The following is a 13,562-nucleotide window of genomic DNA, read 5'->3' on the forward strand; positions in this document are numbered from 1 at the left end:
ATCTATTGTAAAAATTATTTGCATATGTATTTTTAAATAATATATACTGAGAGTAGGATCTTTTTATTAGAAGTAAATCTGTATATTCTCTTATCATACAATGGATTTGGATGGAAAGAAACTAAATGGAATACCCTAGCCAGTTTAAGTGCTGGGAGAAAACCCAGCTCTCCTAAATTCCTCTGCTCTTCTAGCATATTGGCCTACTTTAAATAGAAACTTTCATTTTTGAACTGATTTGCCAGCTTTCTATAAAACCACTATTTTGTGTTCATATGTAAAGTTTATTTGTTTTCTATATTTCAATTATTTTATACTACAGTGGGATAAGGAAAGAAAGATCTGCCCTCTATTTTGCAGAATATTACAAGAAAAAGATAGCATTCCTAAATAAACCTTATTTTCCACTTCATGTCAAGTGTGTTCCAAATCTATTTATTCCCGTAATCAAAAAAAAAATGTTGCCATCAGTTTTGACCTAGTACTTCTGTAAGCACTTAGAATATAGAAATAAGCACCCCTTGATTTAACAAAATCTGTTTATTAATTCATGCCACAATTATTTACAGGCAATTGACCTTATATCCCAGGCATTTTTCTAGGTTTTGAGAGAGCAGCAAAGAACAAAGAGTGCTGGATCAGAGAGAAAGGATAACGATGGTACTAACCTTGCACATACCTGACCTGTGTAGAATCATCTGCTTTTTGGCTGTAGCTTGGTGGAATGAGTGCTTGCTTGTAGGTCAAAAGGGTCTGATGTCAGACATCCCACATCCCCTGAGCCCCACCAAGAGTGATCCCTGAGTACAGCTGGGTGTAATTCCCCCCCCCAAAAAAAACCAAAACAAACAAACAAAAACTCAAAGTTCACTTACTTTCCGATAGCTTGCATTTGAGGAGATAAGACAGAAATGATCAACCAAGCATACAGGTTAGGTTGCTGATTTCTAAAAAAGAAAAATATAGTCAGGGAGCAGAGTGATGGTGAGAACATTCAAGTTAGCAAACACAACAAATCAGAGCTTTTTACCAGAGAACCAAGTTCTTCAATGTTTTCAAGAATGAAGATATTGAATAGTAAAGATGCTCAGACTCAGAGTTGGAAAGCAGAAAAGTTTATTGGAAAGTAGAAGAGAAAGGAAAAGGCGCTCCCCAAGTGGGGGGGCGGGAGGGGGGATTAGTATAGGACTAAGTTAAAAGTGGGAGTTTTCTATAGGCTTTTTAAAAAGCCCTTTGCATTTCTTATCAATTGACAAGTAGTACAGAGAAAGCAGGGAACCCACAGGGTGGTCGGGCTGGTTTGAATCCTTCTGGCCATCTGGCTCAGGTATTGTTCTCCATTGTCTCAGTCTCCTGTGAGCCTAAATTCTGGGGCAGGATTTTATGATGAACAATTATTAACTCCCTGTTCATCAGAAAAGCCCAGGAATTTGCAGGGAGTAAAAAATGAGCCAGCCATAAGGACTGCTCATAACAGCAGGCAAGGGTAAACTGAGGCTTCCTTTCTTCAGTCCTAGTTGTGAAAAGTGCTCAGTCCTTAGCACCTGCTCCATCTTGTTCACAGGACCACCACCAACTAAACCTTAAAGAACAAAAATGCTAAGCAGATGACAGGACAGAAAACACCAATTAGCTCATCCTAACCACCAACCCCTGCAACTTCTCACTGGGCAAACAGAGTAGGACAATGACAATAATCTTAATGAATTTATGGTACACAAATAGAAATATATAGTACATATGCGAAGTCCCCAACTACTCAACATTTTACAAACTGTTACCAAAGGTTTACTTCTTGTTTGTCTTATGTTTCACACCGGGTTGTGCTCAGAGCTTACTCCCTCTGAATTCTCTCCTGGTGGGCTCAGTGGACCATAAAGATTGCAGGGGGAAAAAACCTGCGTAGGCCTCCTGCAAGGCAAGGACCTTATCCACTACATTATCTCTCCAGCCTCTACTTATTTATTTGTAGTGATGAGGATTGAATCCTGGGCCTCATGCCTACAAGGTGGATACTCTACTACACAAACACATCTGGGATCCTATCTACACATTTTAAAAAATAACTTTATCCCCAATAGTAATGAGGATAAAACAATCTGCACTATATGTCATATAACTTACTTTATCAATTATTGACAATACATGCAGTTCAAACTAATGTGTAGGTGGAATCTCATTTCTTTTGAGGTAAATAATAAGAGATTTTGCTTGTTAACTGGTGTTTTATTTTTAGCAGTGGCTAAAAATGTCAATTGTTTATTATGACTCTAATGTTGCAAGTAAGAGAAATAACTGGCTAAAAAAAGTAAAGAGAGGGGAGAAGGTATGGAATTGGTGTTTGTGTGTGTGTTTGTGTGTGTGCATATTCACATATGTGTGTATGTTTGTGTGTGTGTGTGTGTGTGAGAGAGAGAGAGAGAGAGAGAGAGAGAGAGAGAGAATTAGAACTGAGGACTGGAAAGCTTGTAAGGCTGACTGCCCCGCCACAGTATTATCTTTGTCATATTGGTTTGTTTTTTTGTTTCATCAGGTTTATGCTTTCTTATTCCTCCTGCAGACTGGTTGTCTTATATCTTAGCTCACAAAGAATATGCTTGCTCTTCATTCCAACTTTAGAAGTTATCCTTTATACATATACACAATGGAATACTATGCAGCTGTTAGGAGAGATGAAGTCATGAAATTTGCTTATAAGTGGATGGACATGGAGAGTATCATGCTAAGTGAAATGAGTCAGAAAGAGAGGGACATATATAGAAAGACTGCACTCATTTGTGGAATATAAAATAATACAATATAAGATGGATACCCAAGGACAGCAGACACAAGGGCCAGGAACATTTCCCCATCGTTGAAAGCCTCTCATGAGCTGGGGGAGAAGGCAGCTGAAATAGAGAAGGGATCACTAAGACAGTAATGTTTGGAGGATTTGTTCAGGATAGCAGATGTGTGCTGAAAGTAGATAAAGGAAAAAACATGATACCCTCTCAGTATCTGTATTGCAAACCATAATGCCCCAAAGTTGAGAGAGAATATGGGGGAAATTGTCTGCCATGGAGGCAGTGGGAGGGTGGGAAGTGGGGGTTATACTGGGGGCATTGGTGATGGTGAATGTGCACTGGTGGAGGGATGGGTGTTGATCACTGTATGATTGAAACTCAAACATGAAAGCTTGTAACTGTATCTCACAGTGATTCAATTAAAAAAATAAAAAGAAATGAGTTATCTTTTAAATCACGATCAGTAAGAAGATTAACTGAGAATCTTCTATTATCTCTAAACTTTTCATTTTTTTGGCAGAGGGGTCCTCCTGATGATGCTCAGGGGACCATGTAGTGCTGGAGTGTCAAAACAGGGACTCCTGCATGCAAAGCACGTGCTCCAGCCTGAGCCATTGCCCTAGTTGTCCGTTCCTTCCTGATCTAATCAGCTATGGTTAGACGCTGGGCTTTCATGGTAAAAATGTGACTGCTGAAAGCCCATACATATCAAGAGAGCTAAGGAATAAGGAAAGGGCTTTGTTACAGACAAAACATATATCTCATAAGTGTCCACATCAAAACACTTCAAGGTACAGAGTTGAAAGAGACTCAGCAAAAATTCCAAGTTCAAGCCACTGTCCAAAGTAATAATCTCTTTTGGTCTCTGTCTAGCAGGTGCATTTAACTTTTGCTTGTACACATATTACTACAGAGTTGGCTAATGCATGAGGTAGCTCAATCCGGTGTGAGTTAGTTTTATTATTAGATTCATTCTTATTCTGAGCTAAAATTTGCCACTCTATTAAGATAATCCATTACATTTGTAGTAAAGATAAATAATACACCTAAATCTTCTTTTTATGTGACAGCCTTTTATTTATTTGAAGTTGACAAATTTTCACTGGTTTTCCCCAAGATAATCGCCTCCAACTCTTCAAACACTCTTTTTCTCATCCACATCCTTTATTTTTCACTATTTCAATGGAGACTTTGCTTTCCATTGTCTAAGAAACATCAGTGAGGAACCACATTTAACACAACATTGACAGTCCTCAGAAAGTGGGTGGTTCTAGCATCTCAATTACTCATTCCTCCTTTGTTTAATAAATACTTAGGCAGCACCCACTATGTGCCAGGTTCTTTTTGGTGTGTGTGGAGGGGCCACATTAGCCATGCTCAGGGCTCACACCTGACTCCATGCTCAAGGATCACTCCTGGTAGTACACACGGGAACCACATGTAGCCTTGGGGATTGAACTGGGGTTTGTAGCCTGCAAGGCAAGTGCCTTATGACTCCTATACTTCTCTCCAGCGCTGTGCCACCCATTTGTAATGGGCACTTGAGGTACAATAGAGACAAAATAAGATGCCTTTCTAGAGATAGTATTCTAGTGAAAACAGTTAAATTAATGCTAAACATTAATCAAATTATAGTGTTTCAGAATGTGGTAAGTGCTTTTAGTAAAAAGAGTAGCAGGAAAGTGGGATTAAAATTGTTGGGTATTAAAATTGTGTCTTTATTTATGTTTATATTATTATTTTCTTATATATAAACCTCTCCATCCCTATCATTGTTGTTGATAGAGTGCCAGCTTACTCAGCAGAGTTTTTTCCAGTATCTCTAAACTAAGATCACACGAGTGTTCCCTAGAGGTCACATTTCTGGTCACGGGATTTGCACACTTTTCAGTAGTGGTAAAAATGTGTACACCTGGCTGTGCCCTTGTGTGCTGGATGTCAATCACTTTTGTAGCACTGGAGGTTCCAGGCAGCACATGCGCAGCACTGGGGATTGAATTTGTGGCTTTACACTTGCAAAGTAGGTGCGTTTGCCCTAGGTGAATACAATCAGAATTCTCATTGAGAAGAAATTCAAATAAAAAAATTAATATGGGGCTTTACGGATGGCTGGGGCCGAACTATGAATTGGTGGGCCAAGGGACATGAATTCTTTGGAAGGTGAGCGGGGGATTTTGAGCAAAGAAGAAAAAAATCAGCCTTAGGATGAAACATGCCTCCTATATTCTAATATTGGCAAAGATAGAGTGAGTGAACAGGACGGAGACAAAAAAAGGACAAGGATATGATATGGATTGTCCTTTTAGATATCTTTATAAGAACCTTCGATTTCAGTCAGAATGAAATCAGATTTTATTTTCAAGTTTTGAGCAGAACAACAAGTCCTTACTTGACTTTTAAAAAGAATCTTCCTAAAAATAAGTTGTCAAGAGGTATGAGTTTCTCTCTGTAGGTTTTCTGTTTTGGTTCACCCCTTTAGTGATTCAGTAGAGCTGCTGGCATTGATCAGAATATGTGCTTCTACATCTGTGCCCAGCAAGAGGGAGATGAAGATTACTACCACCATTAATTGATGAGTCCTTTCAGGTTGATTAGCCTTACTTAAGTCCCAGGTTCAAAGAAATTGGTCAGTCTATTTAGTGATAGGTTAGGGTCAATATCATCACCATGGAAGGGGTGTATCACTTTTGGTTAATCCCTGGGGCAGGACCAGAAGGTCAACCCAAGACTCCTTTGCAAGAATAGTGTGGTGAGTGAGCTGCCAACTACAATCTAGTATACCTGACATCTGTGTTAACCTGACATAACTCTTGACTGTTTTTAAAAATTTATTCAAACAAACTTAATCTATGGTAAAATTTGAATCAGACACTATAGGACTATTACATCTTTAATTAAATATGCTAATTTCATTTAAAAAAAGCTCGAAGTTGTTAATGCTTTGAGATAGCACTTAAAGATTTCTTAGTAGGGTATTTCACAAAAACTGTGGACATTCTTATAAATAGAAGTCTTAAGTAACATATTTTAAAAAATTAATTATAGTTTAGGTCTGTCTATTCCTTATTTTTTGCTCTATAGATTGCAAATGAATGAGATCACCCAGTATTTGTCCTTCTCCCTCTGACTTATTTAGTTTAACATGATACTGTCAGGTACATAACATTTAGCAAACTTCATGATTTAATCTTCCCTAACTAATGGTTGTATAGTATTTCATTATGATTATATGCCATGACTTTATCCATTCATATGTCATCAGACATATGGATTATGGTATCTCTGCTATTGTACGAAGTTTACAGCTAAGTTTTAAAACATTTTTATATTCCTTTCTAAATCCCCTCAATATTATCTAAAATGTTAGTTTTATCTTCCTACTGTGAGCTGTCACTCATTTTCAAACCTGCAAACATTATTCACTGTAATATTAAATAATAGCAAAATATGTTTGCTTCCCCTTTACTAATGTAATTCTGTTTTTTCTATATATGTGTATAAGAGGTAAAATGGGTATAATGAGAGTTTGAGGTGGTAGTGCTCCAAAAAGAGACATTTGTTTATGAAAGAGACAACCGAATCAGAACTATGTTTAGCTCTACATCTCAGATTTTAGCCTTCTGTGTTAAAGAGTAAATATAATCAAACTACTTAAAAAATCTAGAAATAATAGAATGTTTTTGAAGACTGATAGTTTCCATTTGTTACTTGGTTTCTTCCATTGTGGCAGTATCAAAGAATTTAGTTTGCGAAAGTTACTAATCCAAGGAGTAAGTTTAAAACCCACATTTTCATTTGTAAATCATTGTCTTCAATTATCCTTCATATGTGACTATTTTTATAAAGCCATGTAAATTATAATATTTCATAATTCGTAATATTATAAAGCAAAATGATGTTATTTTCTTTGGCATTTAGCTTTTGTGATCTTTTACTTTTTTGTGTATTTTTCCTTTTCTCTTCCTCCTAGTTTTGTTCACATGCACGATCATTCTAAAAACTGCTGATACACTCAAACTATTGTGCTCTCTTCTAAGAATAATCTTTATTATGTGCACAGTTATAGGAAGGACAGCCAGTTATGCTAAGCTTTTTTCAGTGAACATGTAGATAAGCAGTCACTTTTCCTGAATACAAAAGAGGCAATGCATTTGTGCTAAGACTGTCCTTTGCTTGGTGCCATCTAATCCTATCTTTTTTAAAATGTAAAATTCATTTTTTATCAAAATAACGCATGCACATAGCTTTAAAAGTAAATAGTTCTGGAGGATTTATAACAAAATAAACAAAACCCCAAACAATACCATCCCCTCACTCTCTTCTTATCACTCAGTCCCGTGCCCCAGTAACAACCAACTTTAGCCCTTCTCTGAGCCATTTCTCCTAGGATTTACCTCTATGTTTCTGAATAACATGTTCATCTGATATATTTCCTTATTTCTGGGCTGGAGCGATAGCACAGCGGGTAGGGCGTTCGCCTTACAAGCAGCCAACATGGCCGACCCAAGTTCGATTCCTCCGCCCCTCTCGGAGAGCCCGGCAAGCTGCCGAGAGTATTTGATATGCCAGACACAGTAACAACAAAGTCTCCAATGGAGACGTTACTGGGCCCGCTCGAGCAAATCGACGATCAACGGGAGGGCCATCAGGCATTTTCTATCAACCTTCTACTTTGGAACAGAGAATTCACATTCCCATCACACATGCAACATACATTCACCCTTCTTTTCCATAGTATACTTCCAGGGGGTACTGATTATGGGCTGGAGCGATAGCACAGCAGGTAAGGCCTTTGTCTTGCACGCAGTTGACATGGTCGACCCGAGTTCGATTCTTCCACTCCTCTCTGAGAGCCCTCCAAGCTACTGAGAGTATCTCACCCACATGGCAAATCCTGGCAAGCTACCCATGATGTATTCGATATTCCAAACACAGTAACAACAAGTCTCACTATTTGTTGTGAGATGTTAGTCGTACCCGCTTGAGCAAATTGATGAACAATGGGAGGACAGTGCTGCAGTGCTACTGATTATAATTCCTTACCACACTTTTTTTTTAAATCTCAAAGTTAACTAACATTTTTCTATGTATTTTTAATTATCCCTAATTTGTGTGAAACACTATACAACTCTGACCAATTCATCAAGACAACTTTGGCCTAAAACTTTTATTATTTTCTTGAAGTATCTTTCCTGGAGCTATGAGTCCTCTTATTGTGTTGAAATTCAAGAACTGCAGTAGAGGAGCTGGAGCAATAGCATAGTGGGTAAGGAATTTGCCTTGCCGATCCTGGTTTGATTCCCAGCATCCCATATGGTCCCCTGAGCACCACCAGAAGTAATTCCTGAGTACATGAGCCAGGAGTAACCTTTGTGCATCGCTAGGTGTGACCCAAAGAGCAAAATAAATAACTTAATTAATTTAATTAAATCTGAGCAGGCTTTGACATCTATGCCCCGGGTCCCACACACCTGGGCTCCTCTGCCAGTTCCTTCATGCGTGAGGCTCGTCCGAACCTGTGGAGAGTGGTCTTAAGCATGGCTGTGGCTGGAACCGGAGGTTTTCAGCTGCCGGGTCTTCTGCTCAGGGTGCGGAGGTAAACTCAACCCATCCTCCTCCAAGGATTGGGACTGGGCCTCCTCCACCCAGATCCCTCATCTTCCAGTATGTAGGCGTTATACACACCAACTGTCCCCGGTGCCGTGTAATCCCATCAAAGGCCAAGACCGAGAGACTATAAAACCCAGCTCCTGGAAGAGAACAGTGCAGAGTCTCCTGCTGTCCTCACAGGGGCCCTTGGGGGGGGGTGGGTTGAGTTTCCCTCCCCACCCTGAGCAGAGCCCTGGCATCTGAAGACCTCCCATTCCAGCCATAGCCATGCTTAAGACCACTCTCCACAAGTTCAGACAAGCCTCACACATGAAGGAACCAGCAGAGGAACCCAGATGTGTGGGACCTGGGGCATAGATATCCAACCCTGCTCAGATTGGGATTGTGCCTCCTCCACCCAGATCCCCCATCTTCCAGTATGTAGGCGTTACATCCATCAACTGTCCCTGGCGCCGTGTAATCCCATCAACGGACAAGACCCAGAGACTATAAAACCCAGCTCCTGGAATTGTGTGACCACATTTGAGGCTGCGTGACATCTTATTACGTAGTTCTTACTCTGAAAAACCTGGCAGGATACCAAAAGTATCCTGCCCACATGGCAGAGTCTGGCAAACTCCCCAAGGAGTATTCAATATGCCAAAAACGAGTAACAATGATGGGTCTCATTCTCCTGACCCTGAAAGAGCCTAGAATGTGGCACTTGCTAAAATCTCAGGGCTAGGACGAAGGAGATGTTACTGGTGCCTGCTCGAGGAAATTGATGAACAACAGGATGACAGTGATACAGTGAATTAAATTAAATAAAAGAACTGCAGTAGACCTTCTACCATTGATGTAAAATTTCTTTTCTTTTGTTATACCAAGTGGTTCTCAGAGTTACTCCTGACCGTGCTAAGGGATCACTCCTGGCAATGCTGGGGGACGATATGGAGTGCAAGGGATCAAATACTTGTCAGTCATGTGTAAGGCAAGCACTCTGCCTGCTGTACTATCGCTCCATCCTATTGTTGACTTGAAATTTCTTACCCTCAAAAATGTTTGGAATTTATTTCCAGCATCCCAGATGGTCCCCCAAGTCCTGCTAGGACAGAACCCCAAGTACAGAGCCAGGAGCAAATCCTGAACTCCTTGGGGTGTATTTACCTGCCCCACCCCCTATCAGCAAAACAAAAAGAAAACCAAAAAAAAGAGTTTCAGAAAAGCATATGTAGCAGTTACTTTGGAGCGGCATATGCGCTAGAAAATCTCTGGAAGGACAGGTGATAAACTGTAAGATGGGTTGCCTTTAAAACACAGGACTCAGTAGCTGGTGAACAGGAAGGAAAAATAATATACTTTTCCTTTTTGCTTTATTGATATATCTTACATGCTATGAATTCCACCAGTATTAAACACATAATGACTTTTACTATATTTACGGAGTTGTCAATTCTCACCACAATCTAGTTTTATAACATTTTTATTATTTCTAAAAGAAAACTTGTGTCCACTGAGTGATCTTATTCTCACTCCCAACCAGAGGCAACCACTAATCTATTTTCTGTTTCAATATATTTGCCTTTTTTGAACATTTTGTACATACTTATGTAGCTTATTGTTCTCTATTTTGATTTTTTATAACCTACTCAAAAATATATAACCGAGTAAAATATTATCTAATTGGTTCTATTATTCTTTTTTTCTCATAAGAAAATGCAGCATGTAAAAAGTTAAATGATGTGTTTTAGTTTGGTTAGGAACAAAATTAGAACGTTATTAATTAGGTCCTATTTCCTATTTTTATTTCATCAATATTATACCTCATTTTGGCTTAGCATACACTGAAATTCAGATTTAGTCCTTGTTCACATAAGTGTAAATCTTTGTAACAGGTCAAAACATTTACCCTTTGGAAAGGAATGAACAAATCATCAGACTGAAAGAAGATATGGGTATGAAAATAATACTGTATAGGAATTCTTTTTTATTACATTATTTTATTAAGAATCAATAAACATTGATATAATTGTGTCATCTCTTACAAAGGATAGCCATTGACTAATGTTGAGATTAATAAGATAGTCCATGGTTAAGTCAGAAAAATATTACAAATTTAGTTTTCAATAAAGTTTTAGAAATTTATCTATGACATTTTTCCAGATTCATTCCATTAGATATGAGCCAATCTACTTTAGTGACATGTTTAACCTTAAATATACTTATGAGATTATTATTGCTTGTTAAAAATCTAATAATCAAATTCATGATGAGTTCCTTTGTAAGTGGACAATAAAGGTTAATAACAAAAACAATGATAATGAGGAGCCCTTTACTATGTATTTACTATAGCTTGTCACTAAGTAGGGAGGCTTTACAAACACTAAAGTATTAGACCTCAAAAAGCAACTAGAAGAGGTTCTGTTTTCAATTCTATTTTCACTGAAGGAAATCCAATTATTTTCAGTAAAGAAAAGCTTTTCCTGGAGAGGTTAATGAATATGCCTAATGTCACACAACAACTAAATGAAAGAGTTCCAGTTTGAACCCAGACTTTAATCAACATGCTTTTTAAAGATATTGTTGCATTAGCCTCTTTCCTGACTTTTTGTTATGTTTTGTCCTTATGTTTTATTCCTGTTAATGCACTTTATTTCATCTAGTATGCTATGCCTAACTTGTAAATAACCTTAAATCTTTTTTGGAGTACAGAGGGTTTGAATTATTGTTTGGACTTTTGTGCTTAGTCTTGTACTCTATTAAGTGAAAAACAAAGAAAAAAATTCGTTTTTTGTTAATGTTAATACTTTTAATTTCTTTTGTCACCTAAGGATAGAGTTGTCCTCATGGAATAGTTTGTCTTTGCCAAGATAAAGCAAGAACCAATCAATCAATATTGATTGAGTCAATGTGGAGAATATAAAGAATTATGCTAAAGTTCCTGCCCTTTGGGAACATACATATTTAACTGTTGAGTGAAAACCACAAATCTGTGAAAAATGATTATTAACATCATTGATGATGGGCCTCTACATATTATAAATCAACAGTTAAAGCAAAAGGAAGGTGTGGAAGTTTTCTTCCTTTTTCTTTTTTAAGGATTGGCACTCTCAGAGTCACATCAGCATTTTTTTTAACATCTGAGATATAGGCAAACTCAAAGTGGATATCAAGGATCTCTGGAGAGATGGAGGGAACCTTCCTCTTCATTTTGCAGGATGAGTTGTGGCTCTGCCCGCGTTAGGACTGGGAACGAAGAGTGGAAGAGAGGCAAAGGTGATGACACCACACTTACTCACTGAGCACTTTCCCGAAATGGCTGAGCCTCTGCTAAAACACGTGGAAAGAAAACCTAAGGATGCAATTAAATTGGTATCGAGGAGGGGACAGAGAAAAAAATAGTCTATGTCCCTGAGACGGAAGGCACATTTGGTTGAATGTAACTGTGTACCACACATGGCTATCACAACCCTACCTCCCCTTCCATGGCCCGAGGGAGGGGAGAGGCTTGCTATCTGACACCTGGGCCACCTACATGAGGTTGGAGGCTTATTATCTGACACCTGGACCACCTACATGCGGCTGGAGGCTTATTATCTGACACCTGGACCACCTAGGGCGGCCGAGTTGCCCACCGGCTCCTCGGCTCCTCGAAGGCTGCAGCCTGTCCTGCACGTGGCCTGGAGCTGCGGCTGGAAGCCCACGCCCGGCTGGCTTTGAACACGACCCCTTTTAAGAAGCGGGGGTCTTGCATGCTTCCACGGGCTTTTTGTTTGCAAGGGCGTGCGCGGGGGCGATGGCTGTGGATGACAAAGGGGCACGTGGGGAGCCCCATCGCCGCGCTCCTCGCCGCCCCTCGGGCCGGGCCCGGGCGCGGAGGGCGCGGCGGGGGGTGGGGAGGCGGCGGGGAGGGCTCCCACGCACGGCCGCGGCGAGAGCCGGGGCCCGGGCGCGGCGCGGCGGCGGGCGAGCGGGGCGCCATGCTCTGCGGCAGCGCGCGGCGGCGCGGAGGCGGCGACGGCGGCGGCGCCCACTCCCCCTCGTCCTCGCGGCCCGCCGCTCGCCTCCCGCCGCCGGGCGCCGGCGCGCTCGGCTTTTTCCGCCGCCGCCGCTGCCGCGCGCTGCCCCGTGCGCCCCGGCACCTTCGGCAATTTCCGTCAGGGCCCGGCCGCCATTTTCTCGTCGCTCGTGTGTCTCGCCGGCTGCGTGGCTCGGTTCTGGGGAGCGAAGCTTTGTCCGGTTCGGCCATGGACGGGTAGGTCACGGGGCCGGCGAAAGGTGGCGGCGCGGGGAGTCGGAGCCGCCGGCGGCCCGGTTCGGGCCCGGGCTGGAGGCCCGCGGGCGGCCCCTCCCCGGGCTGGGCTGCCGTTACCCAACCCCCGCCCCGTCGCACACACCCCTCCCTTCGCTCGCCCCGGCGGGCTCGGCGTTCGCGAAAACGCCGCGAAAGCGGGCCGCGGCCCGGGAGGCTGCGGGGCTCGGCGGCCGCCACCCCCGCGGGGGCGGCGGGGGCCGGGGGAAGCCCCCCGCGTCTCTCGCGGCCCTGCCCCCGCCGCCGCGAGGAGCCATTTCTCCCCGTCACCGGGGACCCGGCCCCGGGGGTGGCGGCGCCTCGCGGGGGCGGGGGTGGGCACCGTGGGCCTCCCGCGCCTTCCCGAACCCGCCCGAACCGCCCCGAGCCGCCCCGAACCGCCGGGCCTCAGGCGCTGGCGGGGATGCGGGGGAGAGGGGCGCGCGCGGCGGCCGGGAGGGGGAGGGCAGATGTCAGGCTCCTTTGTTGTCACGGGGGTCTGGCCGTGGGGGCGGGGGACCGGCTCCGAGGGCCGCCTCGCGTCGCCCCCTTCTGCGTTTGTGGGGCCCGAGGGCGTTCCAGGCTGGGCCACCGGCCCGCGACCCGAAGCGAGGTGCAAAACCCAGTGTTTGTGGGCGACATCGAGTCACATGGGCCGAGGCCAACCGCCAAGGACCGGAGCTCGAGCAGTCGGCCCGCGCGGGCCCCTCGGCGGCCCCGGACTGCCCAGGTTCTGGGGCATGGCCGAGCCGCGCGAACCGGGGATGCAGCCCCCACCCCCCACCGACCCCCCCCCCCCCACGCGGGGACGAGCTCGTGGCTCCGCAACTCGGAAAGGGGCGAGCGCGGGGAGCCGAGAGCCGCAGCTGACCTGCAGCCCAGTGGCCAGCACTCAAGTC

General features: G+C 43.1%; 1 protein-coding gene across 4 annotated transcripts in view; it reads left to right on the forward strand.

The window, feature by feature from the left end:
• Nucleotides 1–12,442: 12,442 nt before the first annotated feature.
• Nucleotides 12,443–13,562, forward strand: part of PTBP2 (polypyrimidine tract binding protein 2) — an 80,683-nt gene continuing 79,563 nt past the window's right edge. For 3 of the 4 annotated variants that reach the window (XM_056139037.1, XM_056139038.1, XM_056139040.1), the window contains exon 1: nt 12,443–12,627. In XM_056139037.1, the coding sequence (XP_055995012.1) occupies nt 12,620–12,627 (8 nt within the window). In that variant the 5' untranslated portion in view covers nt 12,443–12,619. The remainder of the gene's footprint in view (nt 12,628–13,562) is intronic. The other variant, XM_056139039.1, reaches the window with a different exon arrangement.

Source organism: Sorex fumeus, unplaced genomic scaffold (assembly GCF_029834395.1).
Source record: "Sorex fumeus unplaced genomic scaffold, SorFum_2.1 ptg000131l, whole genome shotgun sequence".
NCBI classification, from domain to species: Eukaryota; Metazoa; Chordata; class Mammalia; order Eulipotyphla; family Soricidae; genus Sorex; species Sorex fumeus.